The following is a 15,201-nucleotide window of genomic DNA, read 5'->3' as shown; positions in this document are numbered from 1 at the left end:
AAATCTAAATTTATATCAGCATCATTAACTACTTCTCTAGTCTCATACTTCCAGACTCACAAAACATTCTTGTTTCCATCACACTCCATATCCGCATTCATATACGGTAATCCTGGTTTAGCGACCACTTTGAAGTTATGCCAGTGCTGAACAAGAAGACTTATAACTGCTCCTTGTAGTTGTGGCTGTTGTAACACCCCTGCGTTCATGTTCTCGTGATTCGGGCACTCGCAATTATGATGGTCCCAAGTCATATGATTGTCTTTTGTGACCTTCGCTGCAGGCTTATGACAAGCAAAGTCAACAGGGAAGACAACGAAAGGTACAAATTGTGATCATGTAAACTCTGGAAACTGCGATTGCCTGGGATCCACCCAATACCCAAACTGACCCAAAGCACAACTGCAGTTGTAAGTCAGTATGGTCACATGACATTACGCTTAACAACCTTGTCACTTAGTGTGGAGTTGCTGGTCCTAATTACTAATTACTATTGTTAAGCAAGGACTATCAATATTTCCTTTTGTTCTTTAAATTTCTCACTTTGCTCTTATTCAGGTTTCCATCAGTTCCATCCTACTATGGTCTTTTCTTTCCTCTCAGCAAATTCACTTTTTTATATAAAAATGTGATCAAATTTTGTGATCAAATTCATTCAATATATTTTTGTATTTGTCACTACTTTTGTATTCAATCCATTCATTGAATATTCATTCAGCACCCATTCATTTATGGCACTATCTCTTCTTGTTTTGTTACACAATACACCTCTTAACTAAGGCACTCCCATGTCACTGAACTTACTTTTCAAAGATTGCTGGCCAGTGTTGCTGGTGACTGATCACAAAGATTTTTGCCTGTACTGAATAGGTTTGCACTCCCCTAAAAGACCAGGCACATAACTGGGCTGCTGGTCAACCCTACATTCCCTCTGAGTGCTCAAGTAAGAGTGGTGGTGAGGGGTGTTTAATTTACCAGCTTTGCCCCTGCTTCGATAGGCCTCTATAATCCAAGCTCTTGGATTATAGTTGACATTATTGTAAAGCACTTTTGTGCGAAGTATGCTTCTGAAGGACATTGGAAGTTACAGTGAGGCCAGAAAACAGTGCCATCATAAGTATCAAGATGGGTGTGGGAAGAATAAGCAAATAGCAATAGATGCATAATGATTCCATGGAAATACTGCAAATTATCTAATCAATAGAAGAGACTATCTGTAGCTCATATTTGAACTGTTAGGGGCCTTGGTCCTCTCTGAGATTGGTTGTTTTCATGCAGATGCTTTATTACCATACTAGGTAATCAGTGTTAGTAGGAAGTGGGAGTTTGTTCCCATTTTATTTACTACAGCAACTACTAGTACATAAAATAAGAGCAAATCACACTTGCTACTAGCACTGACGATGTTATTTAGTTTGATAATGAAACATCTGCAAAAAAAACAGCCAGAGAGTACCAAGGACCTAATTTACATAATCAAACAAACAAACAAACAAACAAATAAAGGACACAAACATATAAGGTCAGCATTTGCACAATGGCATCACTGAACACATTTCAGCAGCAGCATGCCTTGCCTGCTGGCCTGGCTTCTATGGAGTGTCTTCCCAGGAAGAAAATAAAATCATCCTGGCTCCGTTTCAAAATACTTCTTGTAACGTTTCTGACTAACTGGGAGTTGTACTCTTCAACTAAGGGTGAGCTGGAATCATCTAGGACCATCTGAGTTGTACCAGATCCAATGCCAATGAATTCTCTCCCCATTGATTAGTCTTTCATAATCTCTGATGGTTTTGAAATACAACCTGAAAACTTACTTTCATAAGCTGGTATTTCCTTGCTTACGCACACATTACATCATCTACTAAAAGCTGCTTTAGTATCATGATGTAAAGTTTTGTTGTAACATTTATTTTGCTACATGATTCACATGTTTGCTTATTTTAACTAAATGTATAATAGGCAAATTAAAATGGTAAATGATTATGGGCTGGCTTTGCTAGGAACATGTAAGCCAAAATTTGAAAAATAAAAAAATCCACCCATCCATTTTAAGATCTTCCAGCCATAAGCAGTTCTCATTCCCATTTCAATCAGCTCAATAAAAGTATCGTTCCATCAGTTTGGAATTATTTTTTATGGCCAACGTACATTTCTTTATTAAGAAATTAAACATGATTGAAATTGTCATTATTTTAGTGCCACAACACAATGTGATTCTTCCAGCTTCAATTCTACTTTATTTTTACTTGTTGAAAGAACACAAGAAACCCAGCATTGCTAACTCTTCCCACTTCCACTGAATAGGCAGGCAGGCAGGCAGTTAAATGCGAAGTTGAATGAGAAGTGCAGGTATTGAGATAAGATGAGTGTAGCTATTAGCACTGAGTAATGATCTATAAAATGACTGTTCCAGAGGAGCAAACAAAGTGACATCAATTTTTTTAACTAATTAATTCAGCCTTTGTTCCCAACAGCTGTGCCACCCCCTTCTTTGAGTCACAGGATACAATCAAAATGACCAAAATACAGAACACTCAATCTGCACTTATTACACAAAAACCCAGACACAATAAATGGACATATCCATTACATATCCTTTCAAGGTTGTAAGCGGACTCTCTATTTATTAAATTGGGTAGTATATATGCTTAAAACATTTTGCTGCCTGAATGGAGTAGTAAATAATCCTTTGACGTCATCTCAGTCAGGGTACAGAGCTTTGATAACTGATTAGGGTATTTGGAGAGATGATGCACGAAATGCCATGAACACCTGCTCCTTTACCAAATAAAGATATTTCATATAAGTATAAATGAAACATTTAAAAATTGAATAGCAACAAATAAATTATGGACTGGGTTGCCTATTCATGACTCCCCAAAAGCTGCAAGTTTGAAACACCACCTTGTGATGTTGTTGAGCTTATTTTGCCCATCTTGCATTTTATACCTTGTTTGATGGCCCTAACATCTGGCTTGGTTGCTCTATGCAATATGTATTTCCTTTAATAACATTTTTTATGATTTGCAAAAGTTGTCTGACATAGTTTTGCAAATAGAATAGAACAGAATTCTTTATTGGCCAAGTGTGATTGGACACACAAGGAATTTGTCTTGGTGCATATGCTCTCAGTGTACATAAAATAAAAGATACATTCATCAAGAATCATAAGGTACAACACTTAATGATAGTCATAGGGTACAATAAGCAATCAATCATACTATGAAACAGTCAATAAAAATTGTTACGATACAAGCAACAAGGTTACAGTCATACAGTCATAAGTGGGAGGAGATGGGTGAAAGGAAGGATGGGAGGATTAATAGTAATAGTAATGCAATCAGGTATTTAACAATGATTGGCCTATTGATTCTACTTTATAGTGGAGAAAAATAAATTAAAGATTTACCTTTCCAATAAATGGAACCAGGTGATGTTCACACATTGAAAACATATCAATATCCTTCACAATCACCATCTCATCATGGTCTTCATCAAATATGGCATCATTGAGTACATCTGAAATCAAGACAGGCATATATAATGCACCTATTACTTGTCATTTTCCTTCTACATTGTTTTGTTTTGAATGTGTAGGCTATACCACTTTCCAAAAATAAATTTCAAAGAGGTGTACATTAAACATGAGAAACGAACAAAATTAAAACATAAAGTGTAAAATTCATTATCCAGATTACAATGTGACATTACTGAGAACCAATCAGGGCAATTTTGAAGTGTTGCTTAGACATTCTTACCCCCAACAACTGTTTAAAGCTGCTTTGAAGCTCTTTCATTCACAATGACACTTGAGCAACAGTGACACAATATCCTGGGCCGTTTAAATGTTCTTCCATTGTTTTCTTATTGTTTTTAAAAAAACTAATACCGGTGATGCAAGATGGTTTGTTCTTTTACACATAGAAATTCTAGACATTGTCTTATCTGTAAATTTAACTATGTTTCCTCCATTTCCATTTCCTTTGACCAGCTTCTTTAAAATACTACCACCTCCAAACTGTGATGGGACATACACAAGTATACACAGTTTTACAGCCTTGCTTAAATTTGTAAACCTTTTTGAATATTCAACATTTTTGCATAAATACGGTCACAAATATGTAGCTCTGGATCATTTTCCTCAATAAATAAATGAACAAGTGTTATGTTATTGACTTATTGGCTTACTCTCTTTATCCAGTTTCAAGACGCCACAAAAGTCTGTATGTATACAGAAACACTGAAAATTAAAAAGGCACAAATATTTAAGAAATACTGAATGCATCTAATAGGATAAATTTGCCATTTTATATTTATATTTGTTTTTAAGAGCAAAACTTTATGATGATACATATCCTATGCATAGTAATTCTGTAACAGAAATCTTTTTCCAACTGGCACAAGATTTACTCTTTACTCTACAGAATTTGCAGCTTTTGTTCCCAAATTCAAAAATGTCTAGACTTAATTTATAGTAGCCAAACTGGTCAAACCACGTGCAAAGAAAACCACAGTTAATCACAATTTAAAGTTAAGTTATGACAGAATTAATTTGGTCCAAACTAATAACTTAATGGCTTAGTAAACCCAGATTTAAGATATGGATCATCAAGTTTGGAACTCAACTTTGCAAGGATCTTGTTGACTATAACGTAAAGATATCTCTGTATCCATTCTCCTCTATTTAAAATTTGAACAATCATAGCCTATCTCACAAGTTTATTATGGAAATTGATACAACAGCAATCTGGAAACCTAGTTAATATGACAGTCATAACATAAAATATTTCTTTTTCCCCCAAACATTTTTATTAGGTTATTAAGTATTATAAAATACAAAACACAAAAGTAAATAAAAGAACAATGAGGAGGGAAGGGAAAGGGGGAAGAGAAGTGAGGAAAGATAAGGAAAAGAAAAGAAAAAGAAGCATTGACTTTTGATTCTATTGCAGTAAAATAAGGCATTAGCATCAAATCCTAGCTTTTTGTTTTTCTAAAATATTATGAACAAGTCATTTCTATAAAAATCTATCAATCTAATCTATAAAACCCAAAGTCAAAATTACACATTCTTTTCCACATCAAGCACAAATTCAGAAGCAGTTTCCATGTGGAAACAAAAGTACTTATTTTCTTTTCTTAATCAGAGTAGTTTTGCCATTTCAGCCAACTCCATCAACTTCTGCAACCATTCTTCTGTGGTAGGTATCACATTTTGATATCACTTTTGCTTTCCATTTTGGGGCATACAATAGTCATAAAACATAAAATATTTCCTGTGTTATATTGCCAGTTTATTCATCCAAAGCAGTTGGGATGAAAACGAAAAGGGAATAGAAGGGAAGGCTATAAATAAAAGTATAATTTAATCTCATGTTACATTTTTCCCCACACTTCTAAATATTTTTAAGAATTGATCTGAATAAAGACAAGGGATTTGATGCCATGAAAAGTTTCCTTCTCATCTTCAGACCAAAAAGCTAATATAAACAAAATCAACATCCATGCCAGCTACTTTTCCTTTTCTAGTTTTTGCTGAGATATATCCCTTCCAGTTATGAACACAGACACATATACCAATGAACTGCCCTTTAGGCCAGGCGAGATATGCTATCAGGGGTGGTTTTAATTTCCTGTGTGCTGCCAGACAGACGCAGGTATCTCTGACAACCAGAGTTTAGAGGCACACTACTGTTTTGTTACGTACTGTCCATCATTGACAGGGTCTTAAGGAAGCCAGGCATGTAAACAGGGGATGAGGGCGTGGGGGGAGAGGAAAGATAAAATATTGTTCTAACAAAAAGGCTCAAAAGAGCAGCTGTGACTCAGTTAGCTTTTCAGCACTTCCCTTCCCATAAGTCATATGCCTACACCCAAATCTCTTGTGTATTAACAAGTTATCCTCCTAAATTCAGCCCAGGCAACAGAATGTGAGGCAACCATTAATCTCAGGAGAGATGCCATTCAAGTCATGGGTTGCATGCAACCCAGCAATAATCTGGTTTCTTGGGATAAAAAAATCTAGTTCAGGATATGCATCTATTATTCCAATTACACGTGCATGGAGGAATTATCTGGATTAGCTCACCCAACCAACCAAGCAGCTCTACTAATTTTTATATTTGCTTCCCAGAATAATGCAATCTGTATTCATCTATTTATTCCCACTGCAATGTCATATTGCTAGGTTGTTTGTAAATGCCTTTTTCAACTATGAAGAAAGGACAATGTTGTCCATGCAATGGATACATTAGGCATGCCATAGGCTTTGTTTCAAGAATGAGGCTGCTATGGAAAAGCTTCATAGGTTCTAGATAGTAACACATTTTGCCCCTAAATAGTAAGTACCCCCTTAAATCAGGTTTGACTCCTAGTTGATTACATCCAGGCAATTTTCTTGTCTATGTTGGCTGGATGATTATGGAAATTGGTGTTCACCACTTATGCAGCATCTGGTAGGGGGAAGGCTGATATATAGGATCACAGATGCTACAATTATATAACACTTTCCAGATCATTAATCCCACTGAATTCAATTAGCTTTACACTTCTGAGTAGAAGTCAAGAGAACCAGTTCCACTAACCATTGCTATGAGTCTCTATACCAAATTTTAAAAGGAGCTGACATTCATCTACTATATATTGTAAAAAAAAAAGCCAGTAAAAATATTTCAAATAGCAATAGCACTTAGACTTATATACCACTTCATAGTGGTTTTACAGCTCTCTCTAAGCAGTTTACAGAGTCAGCATATTGCCCCCAACAATCTGGGTTCTCATTTTACTGACCTCAGAAGGATGGAAGGCTGAGTCAACTTTGAGCCTGGTGAGATTTGAACTGCCAAACTTTAGCTAGCAGTCAGCTGAAGTAGCCTGCAGTACTGCACTCTAACCACTGAGCCACCTCAGCTCTTCATCCAGAATATTTGATCTGTTGATCTAAATGTCAGCATTCGCCACTTCAAAAAATGTGTAGTATCCTGGCTGTGTGGCATAGGTAGTTAAGATATTCATGATGAGCTTGTTCTAAGGCAGGGGTGTCAAACCCATGGTGTCACGGTGGCGTCACATGATGTATCATGACTTTTTTCCCCTTTGCTAAACTGTGTGGGCATGGCCAGTGCGTGATGCATCTAGCCCGCGGGCCACGAGTTTGACAGCCCTATTCTAAGGAGATCCATATCGACTTCCTACTTACTTGCAAACTTCTCTAGGTAACTTTGAGCTAGTCATTCTCTCTCCAGCCTACCTCATGTAGTAGTTTTTGTGAGGATTAACTGAGAGAAAACATAAAAATATAGCACTGCTGGCCAGGACAAGACCAGTCCAACAATTTATTTTTCACAATGGCCATGCAGATGCCTCTGGTGTGCTGAAGGAGGAGACTGTGACATATCTTTGTCCCATTATTCTGTCCCCAACCTCAAAATAACATTGAATCAAAGGGTTAAAACTCTAGATGAATCAGTCTTCCATTAATTTATCCACCCGCATTTCAAAGCCCTCCAAACTAGCAACCATCTCCACATCTTTTGGTAATAAATTCCATAGTAATAAGATGAGTTAGTTTGGTCTCCTTTAGAGAGCCTCAAAGAGCCCCTGGTCATTTGATTTAAGGAAGGAAGAAAAATTTCTCTCCATTGTCATTTTCCAAACTAAAGAGGCACACTACTGATATTCCCCCCCTTTTTTACAAGGTGTTTCAATCATTCAATCCTTTGAGGTTTGAATCCTCTTCTTCATTTGTTCTATATTTTTTTCAAACCTGGTGAACAGAATTGTACATAGCACTCCAAATGCACCTTCTCAAACTTATAAAAGGGCATTACAGTGTTGGCATTTTTATTTTCAATTCATTTCCTAATAATCCTCAACACAAAAAATCTCTTTCACAGCTATTGTACACTACATCACCACCTTCCTAGTATTGTGAACAGAAATTCCTAGTTTACTGCTTATCCCTAAATCCAGAACATGTATGAACAATTTAAAAAGCACTGGTCCAAATACACAGCTTTCAGCCAATTCACTTCATATTTCCCATAAAATTGCCCATTTATGCATTGCTTTCTATTTTAATTACATTGCAATCCATACAAATTCATATACTCCCTCATCCCACAACTATTATATTTACTCAAGATCCTTGAGGAAGAACTAAATGAACACAAAATCCAAGTCTATATAATCAATGAGATCTTCTCTATCCAGGTGACAGCTGACACTCTAAAAAAAATAGGAAGTTGGCAGGGCAGGATTTATTTTGCAGAATTAAGCTGACTTTCCTGCGGCAAGATTTGTATCTCTACATGATTACTTAATTTTCTTTTACCATTTCTACCAATATGATCTGAACAGATGTTGGTCTAGGAAGATGACCATTTTGTATATTGTTGCTACTATCATTAAAGAAAATTGGGCTCATCTTACATAAATTTAAGATTGACCAAATTATCACAGATTCAGTATTTTCTTTTAATTGCTACATTTATCATTTATTTTACAATCCAAATGTATAATTTATTTCACAGGAGATTTACTTATGCATATGTCTAAGTCTGATAGATAAGGATAAGAATTTGCATATGTGACAAAATAGGTCAACGGATTGCTCCTAAACCACACAAAATCTTTTTTGAAGAGTCACAAGTCCTTGGCTGAATGTTTAATCCAAGTTTAAATCTTTGTATGGACACAATCTCTTTTAACCCATAACCAAAGGGATGTGCATCTCCACACCCAGTAATCATATCAGGTGCCTGCCCTTTTGAGTTGAAAGGTTTAGAAGATGCTGGTGGTAGAACATGATTACTTGTAGTCAAGGGAAGTGATGCTGGATAAACACAAGGCGCACATCAAGAAAGAAAGAGAGAAAAGATAAAACCTAAATGAAGGGAAACACAGACTGCGTCAGAGATAAGGGAGCCTGTTGCTATAGAAACTATTTGCATGGCTTTAATGTCACTTGGGCAACCTCTCAAAAGCACCGTCGATTTGATACTCAAAAGGCAGGTCAACAAAATACAGAAGACATATTTAATGGTCTCTGAGCAACTGAGAATTTACTTCATTCCTAGAATAAACAGAATCATGAACTTTTTAAAGAACAGAGAGACCTGTAGTAAATTAAAGGCTACCAAATCTATTCCAATGCTCAGGAACTAAATTTACTAGTCTTTAAAGTGCCACAAAACTCTTGACTGTTAGAGTCAGTCAGCCCCATCAATTAACAGGCTAAGATTTTAAGCACATAGGCGATCATTGGAAAAATACATCATCCATATCTACCAAATGACTTTTTACTGGAGGAGAACAGATGAAGGTTTGCCTGGCATCCTACTGTCCATATTTAGTTTTTATTTCTCTGTGTTATGTACATAGGGCCTAGGGTTAAAGCTGTACTATCCATTCACTTGTACCTGTTTTGTTTCACTATTAGTACATTTTTGTAAAGAAGACTGAACTGCTTAATAATGCTTTTTACTGTCTCTGCTTAAAGTATAGAAGTAAGAAATGTACTTAGTATGCCAAAGAGGGTTTGTGGGACAGAGAATTAAAACAGAATCAAATTGGCTTGTTTTCACTCAACAGGTAATTCAAAGTTAACAAAATGCAATTGTTGTGTTCATATAGTAGGCCATGTCCAAAAATATTATGGCTTAATCTGATGATTCATACTTCACATAATATGAAAAGATAATGTTTGGGTCCCCACAGCAGGCTGAGCCAAAGCTATTCCACCCCACTTGAATCAAGTCTACTGTGTGTGAATCCAACCCAACTGCTGTTTGAAGGAGCTTTTCCCACCCTAGAGGAACCTTCAGATTGTGAATTCAAAACAAGCATAGCCATTGCTGAAAATTTTAGGAGTTGCCCCATATTTCCAAACTTTGGAAGATCTGGGGGTAAATGTGGCTTAAAGTAAATCTGCTTTCTGCCTTATGAAGTTGGTGTAAGGCAAGACTGTTGAGCAAAGGTTAGGATTTTGACTGTGTGTTGGCTTGACCAATTTGGTATTTCCCTCCAGTAGATAAAAATAGTTTAGCAAACAAATAAATATCAAAACTACGTAATCTTCTCCAGAGCAATAGTCCCTATGTATACTGCGACCACAAAAATCCCTAGCAGCATGGTTGACAACTCTGAAAATTGCAATTCACAAGGACCAAATTGGGGAAAGCTGCAATGGAAAGAACAGATCTCTGAACCAATTGTGGTTCAAGAACCTTAAGCCAAACTCAAGATTGCTGTCTACAGTTCCCCAACTTATTTTTCACATTAATGCAAGTCCGGTTTTATTGTGGATAACTGTGCCCTAGTTTCATGTTGTATAGTATTAACTCCTCTTTAAGATACAATAGTTGAGTATTGTGCTAATGCAAAATAGTGTACACAGCCAATATATTTTCACATTCACCTACTTGACAATATTGGTACAATAATAACAGAAGTTAGGGGGAAGTGAGAACATGTAAATAGCCCTCAATCTCTAAACATGAATGAAAGATGGGATAAAGATTTATTAATATATTCCTCAATGGCAAGTAATCTTTTCATTGGTATTACACTCAGCAACTCCCAAGGGAAAAAAAGCGCACCCATCAAGAAGTTGAATTAAATTTGCAATATTTCTAAGTTATCACTTGAAATAAAATACTTCTATGCACCTTTCCTATGCTACCAGAAGTCTCATCTGTCAATTTCCTGCCTGTTCATAATGGCAGAGGACATTTACTAAGGCATTAATATCTTGCATTTCCGAAGTATTCCAACATCCAGAAGAGTACTTACAATTTATATCCATACAAAAATAAGGAATGAGGTTTCAAAAAGAAGTGATTTTTCGAATACAAAATTTTCAGAGATAACATAGGATCATAAGTGACTTGGTATCAAAATTATTTCTTCATTGCAATTGAATAAACATGGAAACTAAATAAAACAAAATACTATAAGTGACAACAGGTCCAAGTTGCAGCACCTGTGAAAACAGTATTTCTAAGAGTGACAAATAAAAAGCAACAAAATTTGGCTCTGTAATCACAATCTCTAATTGTCAGCTGCATCATACACCCCTGCCATTCTTTATGATGCAGAACGGAGGAAGGATTACCTGCTATCCTAATTTCCATCTCTATTGTGTTATTGTTATGTACATAAAAGGATTAAGGCTGGAACAGCTTAAAGCCACTCCCCTTTTGAGTTTTTCCTGCTAATTACAGTCATTTTAGGAAATTTTGTGCACTTTAGTAGAGGTAAAGAATATAAACTATTGTCTATTTTTCATGCCTCTCTGTCTCTCTGCCTTTGCCTGCCTTTTATCCCATTATGCCAATTAACTGGGGATTTTTTAAAATGTTTATTTCTGTTTAATAAATACTAACCAACCAATATTTTTGCTAACTGAATGGAATGGCTCTGCTTGTTTGCTCTAATCCGGATGCAGGGTATGACTGGGAATGTGCTGGATGGAGACTAAATCGGAAATTACCCACAATAATTTTCCAACACTAACAAGGTCTGCAAACACATATTGTCTCTTCCTGCCCAAGTGGAATTAATTGTTTGGAAAATATCTAGTAATTTCGTCACCAACAGCAATGAAAAAAAGATATAATTTAACACATACTATGTTACCAAGGAAAATTCAGACTGAAAGCAGGGGAGGGGGTGGAGTTTAAAACTATGCAAAACATTTGGCATAAGAACAGCCACTAAATAAGAGACAACGGCAGCCTTGCAAAGTTTATCAACCAACACACTGTATTGAAAAGAGCCTGCCACTCATGCAGTGACTTATAGCCCATAGATACTTTAGATTTAGAAAGTTGTCAGCCTTCAAGATTTTTCTCCCTTTTCTGCTTTGCATCTTTCAGCTGTCATAAGCAACGGGGGAGGAGGGGGAATGGTTATGGGAAGTGAGCTGGAGGTGTTACAAACCAGAACTGTATAAGCTGGGAGGGGGTACATTCTTGCTTAGGTTTCTATCCTATGCTATGCGTAGCTGCAACCCTTTATCAAACTATGTCAAGGTCAACGGACAGAAGCCTCATCACCACCTGGAGATGCCCACATGATGCTATACACAACTTTTAATTGGATGAGCCAATTGAACTATTGGGGGTGGGAACGTTGCCATTACTTTGTATATGTGATTTATGCGCCCATTTTCTCAGATTCAGAATTCTTTTGTTGCTACCACTCGATTTCTAGTAAAAGATATCTTTTCTCTGATTAAAAGAGTCTAAGTATTTCTTTCTTGGATTTTGAATGGAGCACCAGCTGACATTATTCTGAATCTCCACATTACCAGCCCACCCGGAGAAATAATAAATTTTCTTCCGAGGGGATCTGAACATAATGTCAAATCCAGCCAGCGACCAAGAAGACCTGGGAGCAACTGGAGGACAAGATTCTCTGCTGCTAGAGGAAGCAGGGGAAGCTGACTTGTTAGCAGAACTAAATCTTGGGGAAAAACCAGCTGTAAAACCCAAATGGTCCCTGGGAGTCGGTTGGAAGGAGTTCCTGAAGTTATTGGGCTCCGCCCAGGGCTTAAGCTCCGCCCACCACCCACAAACCAATGGGGCTTGTGAGAGGACTAACTCGGAATTGGAACAATATCTTCGATGTTATATAAATTATCAGCAAGATAATTGGGCTGACCTATTGCCATTCGCTGAGATGGCATATAATAATTCGGTACATAGTAGTACTGGGACAAGACTTTGTACCCATACCCGAGCTTCCACGGGAGAAACCTAACATTCAGTCATTAGATGAATGGATAACACAGCTCCAGCTTACCTGGCCGGTTACCCGTAAAGCATTAGATGATGCTCATCAAGCTCATAAAAAATTTGCAGATAAAAAGAGAACTCCACAAAAACCATATCAAGTGGGTGACAAGGTCTTTTTATCCATCAGGTATTTGCAGACCACACAAAAGTCAAAAAAGCTTGAACCTAAGTATGTTGGACCTTTCTCAATTGAACGAATTGTGAACCCTGTGGCAATCCAACTGAAATTACCAAAAACTCTTCGACGGATCCACCCTGTTTTCCATGTTAGTTTGTTAAAACCTGAACATACCTCCGACTTGAGACCAACTCAGGTTGATCCCCCTGTATCATTGCTAATTAAAGGTGAACAACATTTTGAAGTTAAAGAAATTTTGGATTCTCGAAAACGAAGGGGTCGACTCCAGCATTTGGTTGCTTGGAAACATTTTCCTCCTTCCCAGGCTGAGTGGGTAAATGAGAAGGATGTTAGAGCTCCCACACTTATCAAGGCATTTCGTATTAAATATCCTGATAAACTCTAAAAATTAGTATGTTGCTGTTACATGTATATTTTCTATTACCTTCTATTTTTATCTTTTTTAGGACTAACGTCTCTTTTCTAGGAGGGCTGAATGTCAGCCTTCAAGATTTTTCCTTCAAGTTTTTCTCCCTTTGCTTTCAGCTGTCATAAGTAACGGGGGGAGGAGGAGGGAATGGTTATGGGAAGTGAGCTGGAGGTGTTACAAACCAGAACTGTATAAGCTGGGGGGTTTCTATCCTATGCTATGCGTAGCTGCAACCCTTTATCAAACTATGTCAAGGTCAACGGACAGAAGCCTCATCACCACCTGGAGATGCCCACATGATGATATACACAACTTTTAATTGGATGAGCTAATTGAACTATTGAGGGTGGGAACATTGCCATTACTTTGTATATGTGATTTACGCGCCCATTTTCACAGATTCAGAATTATTTTGTTGCTACCACTTGATTTCCAGTAAAAGATATCTTTTCTCTGATTAAAAGAGTCTAAGTATTTCTTTCTTGGATTTTGAATGGAGCACCAGCTGACATTAGTTCTGAAGGTAGGAAATATAGAGGGCAAAGATCAGTGGCATATCCAAGAGTAAATAGAAGGCCAGGCAGAGTGGCAACTCTGAAGCGAACCTGGCTGAGGCCATCTTTGAGGCTTCAAGATTGCCACAAGGAAGAGTAAGGGACAAGGAGGGCGGGGAGATAGATAGCTGGGAGGTTTGTAAGTCAAAACGAAAAGTTTTCCTGTGGGAACCAAGGACATTCCAACAGGTGGCTGGGGAGAGGAGGAGTGAAGTAACCAAGCAACTGGCCAGCACCTCTATTGGATAATGTGACTGATGACTTAGAGGAAGGGGAAACTTTCACTTTTTAATCTGGTGAACACTGCAGGAACTTTCAAAGTTGGTCTTCACGAGTTGTGCCAATATGATGTATCCAATGAATCATTCCTTGAGGAATCTACCTGCCTCGGAGTTCTGCTTTCTATGGGTGCATTACCTGGAATGCTGACACAGAGTTGCTCAGCTTAATATATCACTAATAATTTTTCTGAAGAGACCACAGCTCAACGGAGGAGCTAGGTAGAGCTTTGAAAAGTCCCCATTTTAAGAGATTAGTTTGATGCTCATGCGAAAAAATTGCTGGATAAGATGCCAATTTAATATAATAAACCAACTCTCAGCATGAACTTTAAAAAAAAACTTAAAAGAAAAGGATTCTCGGCTGACTGTGGTGATGGTTTCGCTATTTTCTAGACAAGAACATGGAAAACTGGTAAGCTCCAGGCTCTGCTTCTCTGAAGGGGGACAATCCTTGCAAAATGCATCTCTCTTGCTCTCCTCTTGGGTTTCAAAAATAAATATGATCCCTTTGTACTCCTGGACTGCTACAAGGCCCACTTTGGATTTAATAATCGCTTCTTCAGAAATATATAGGACCCAGGGAAGAAGCTTGTTGTCACAATCAATGGAGTTAAGTGAAAGGCTAACACAAAAGTTTGTACTGAGATTGATGACATTTTATATGTTCAGAAAAGATTTGGAGTTAATAAAGCTTAACCATTGTACAGTGTTTTTTTGGTGTCCCAAGTATTTCCCTTGTTGGCCGGTTATAATATTGCAATAACACTACAAGGTAGGTTAATACAATTGTTACAGACTGAGATTGAAATAGTACGTGAGGAAGACCTGCCTGAAACTGTTTAGCTGCTAGATTAACACCACTAGACTCAGCTAATGTTCAGTATGTTCAGTATGTTGGGGGAATCCAATATTAACTTGTATAGTGTTTTATGAGAACTCAGCCAGCAAGCTCTGTCCAGCTATCTCTTCTCTGAACCTTATCTCCATTCAGGTTCATTATTACGTTATCATCTCTACC

General features: G+C 37.3%; 1 protein-coding gene across 1 annotated transcript in view; it reads right to left on the bottom strand.

The window, feature by feature from the left end:
- The window catches only part of GCH1 (GTP cyclohydrolase 1), a 48,226-nt gene that overhangs the window by 20,204 nt on the left and 12,821 nt on the right, over positions 1-15,201 (bottom strand). The window contains exon 2 of the mRNA XM_026670239.2: positions 3,413-3,522. Within this exon, the coding sequence (XP_026526024.1) occupies positions 3,413-3,522 (110 nt within the window). The remainder of the gene's footprint in view (positions 1-3,412; positions 3,523-15,201) is intronic.

Source organism: Notechis scutatus, chromosome 1 (genome assembly GCF_049901735.1).
Source record: "Notechis scutatus isolate UNSWTSFEM ecotype Mainland chromosome 1, rNotScu1.2, whole genome shotgun sequence".
Taxonomy (NCBI): Eukaryota; Metazoa; Chordata; class Lepidosauria; order Squamata; family Elapidae; genus Notechis; species Notechis scutatus.
Note: the sequence above shows the minus strand (reverse complement) of the source record. Positions and strands in the feature narration are given on the sequence as shown.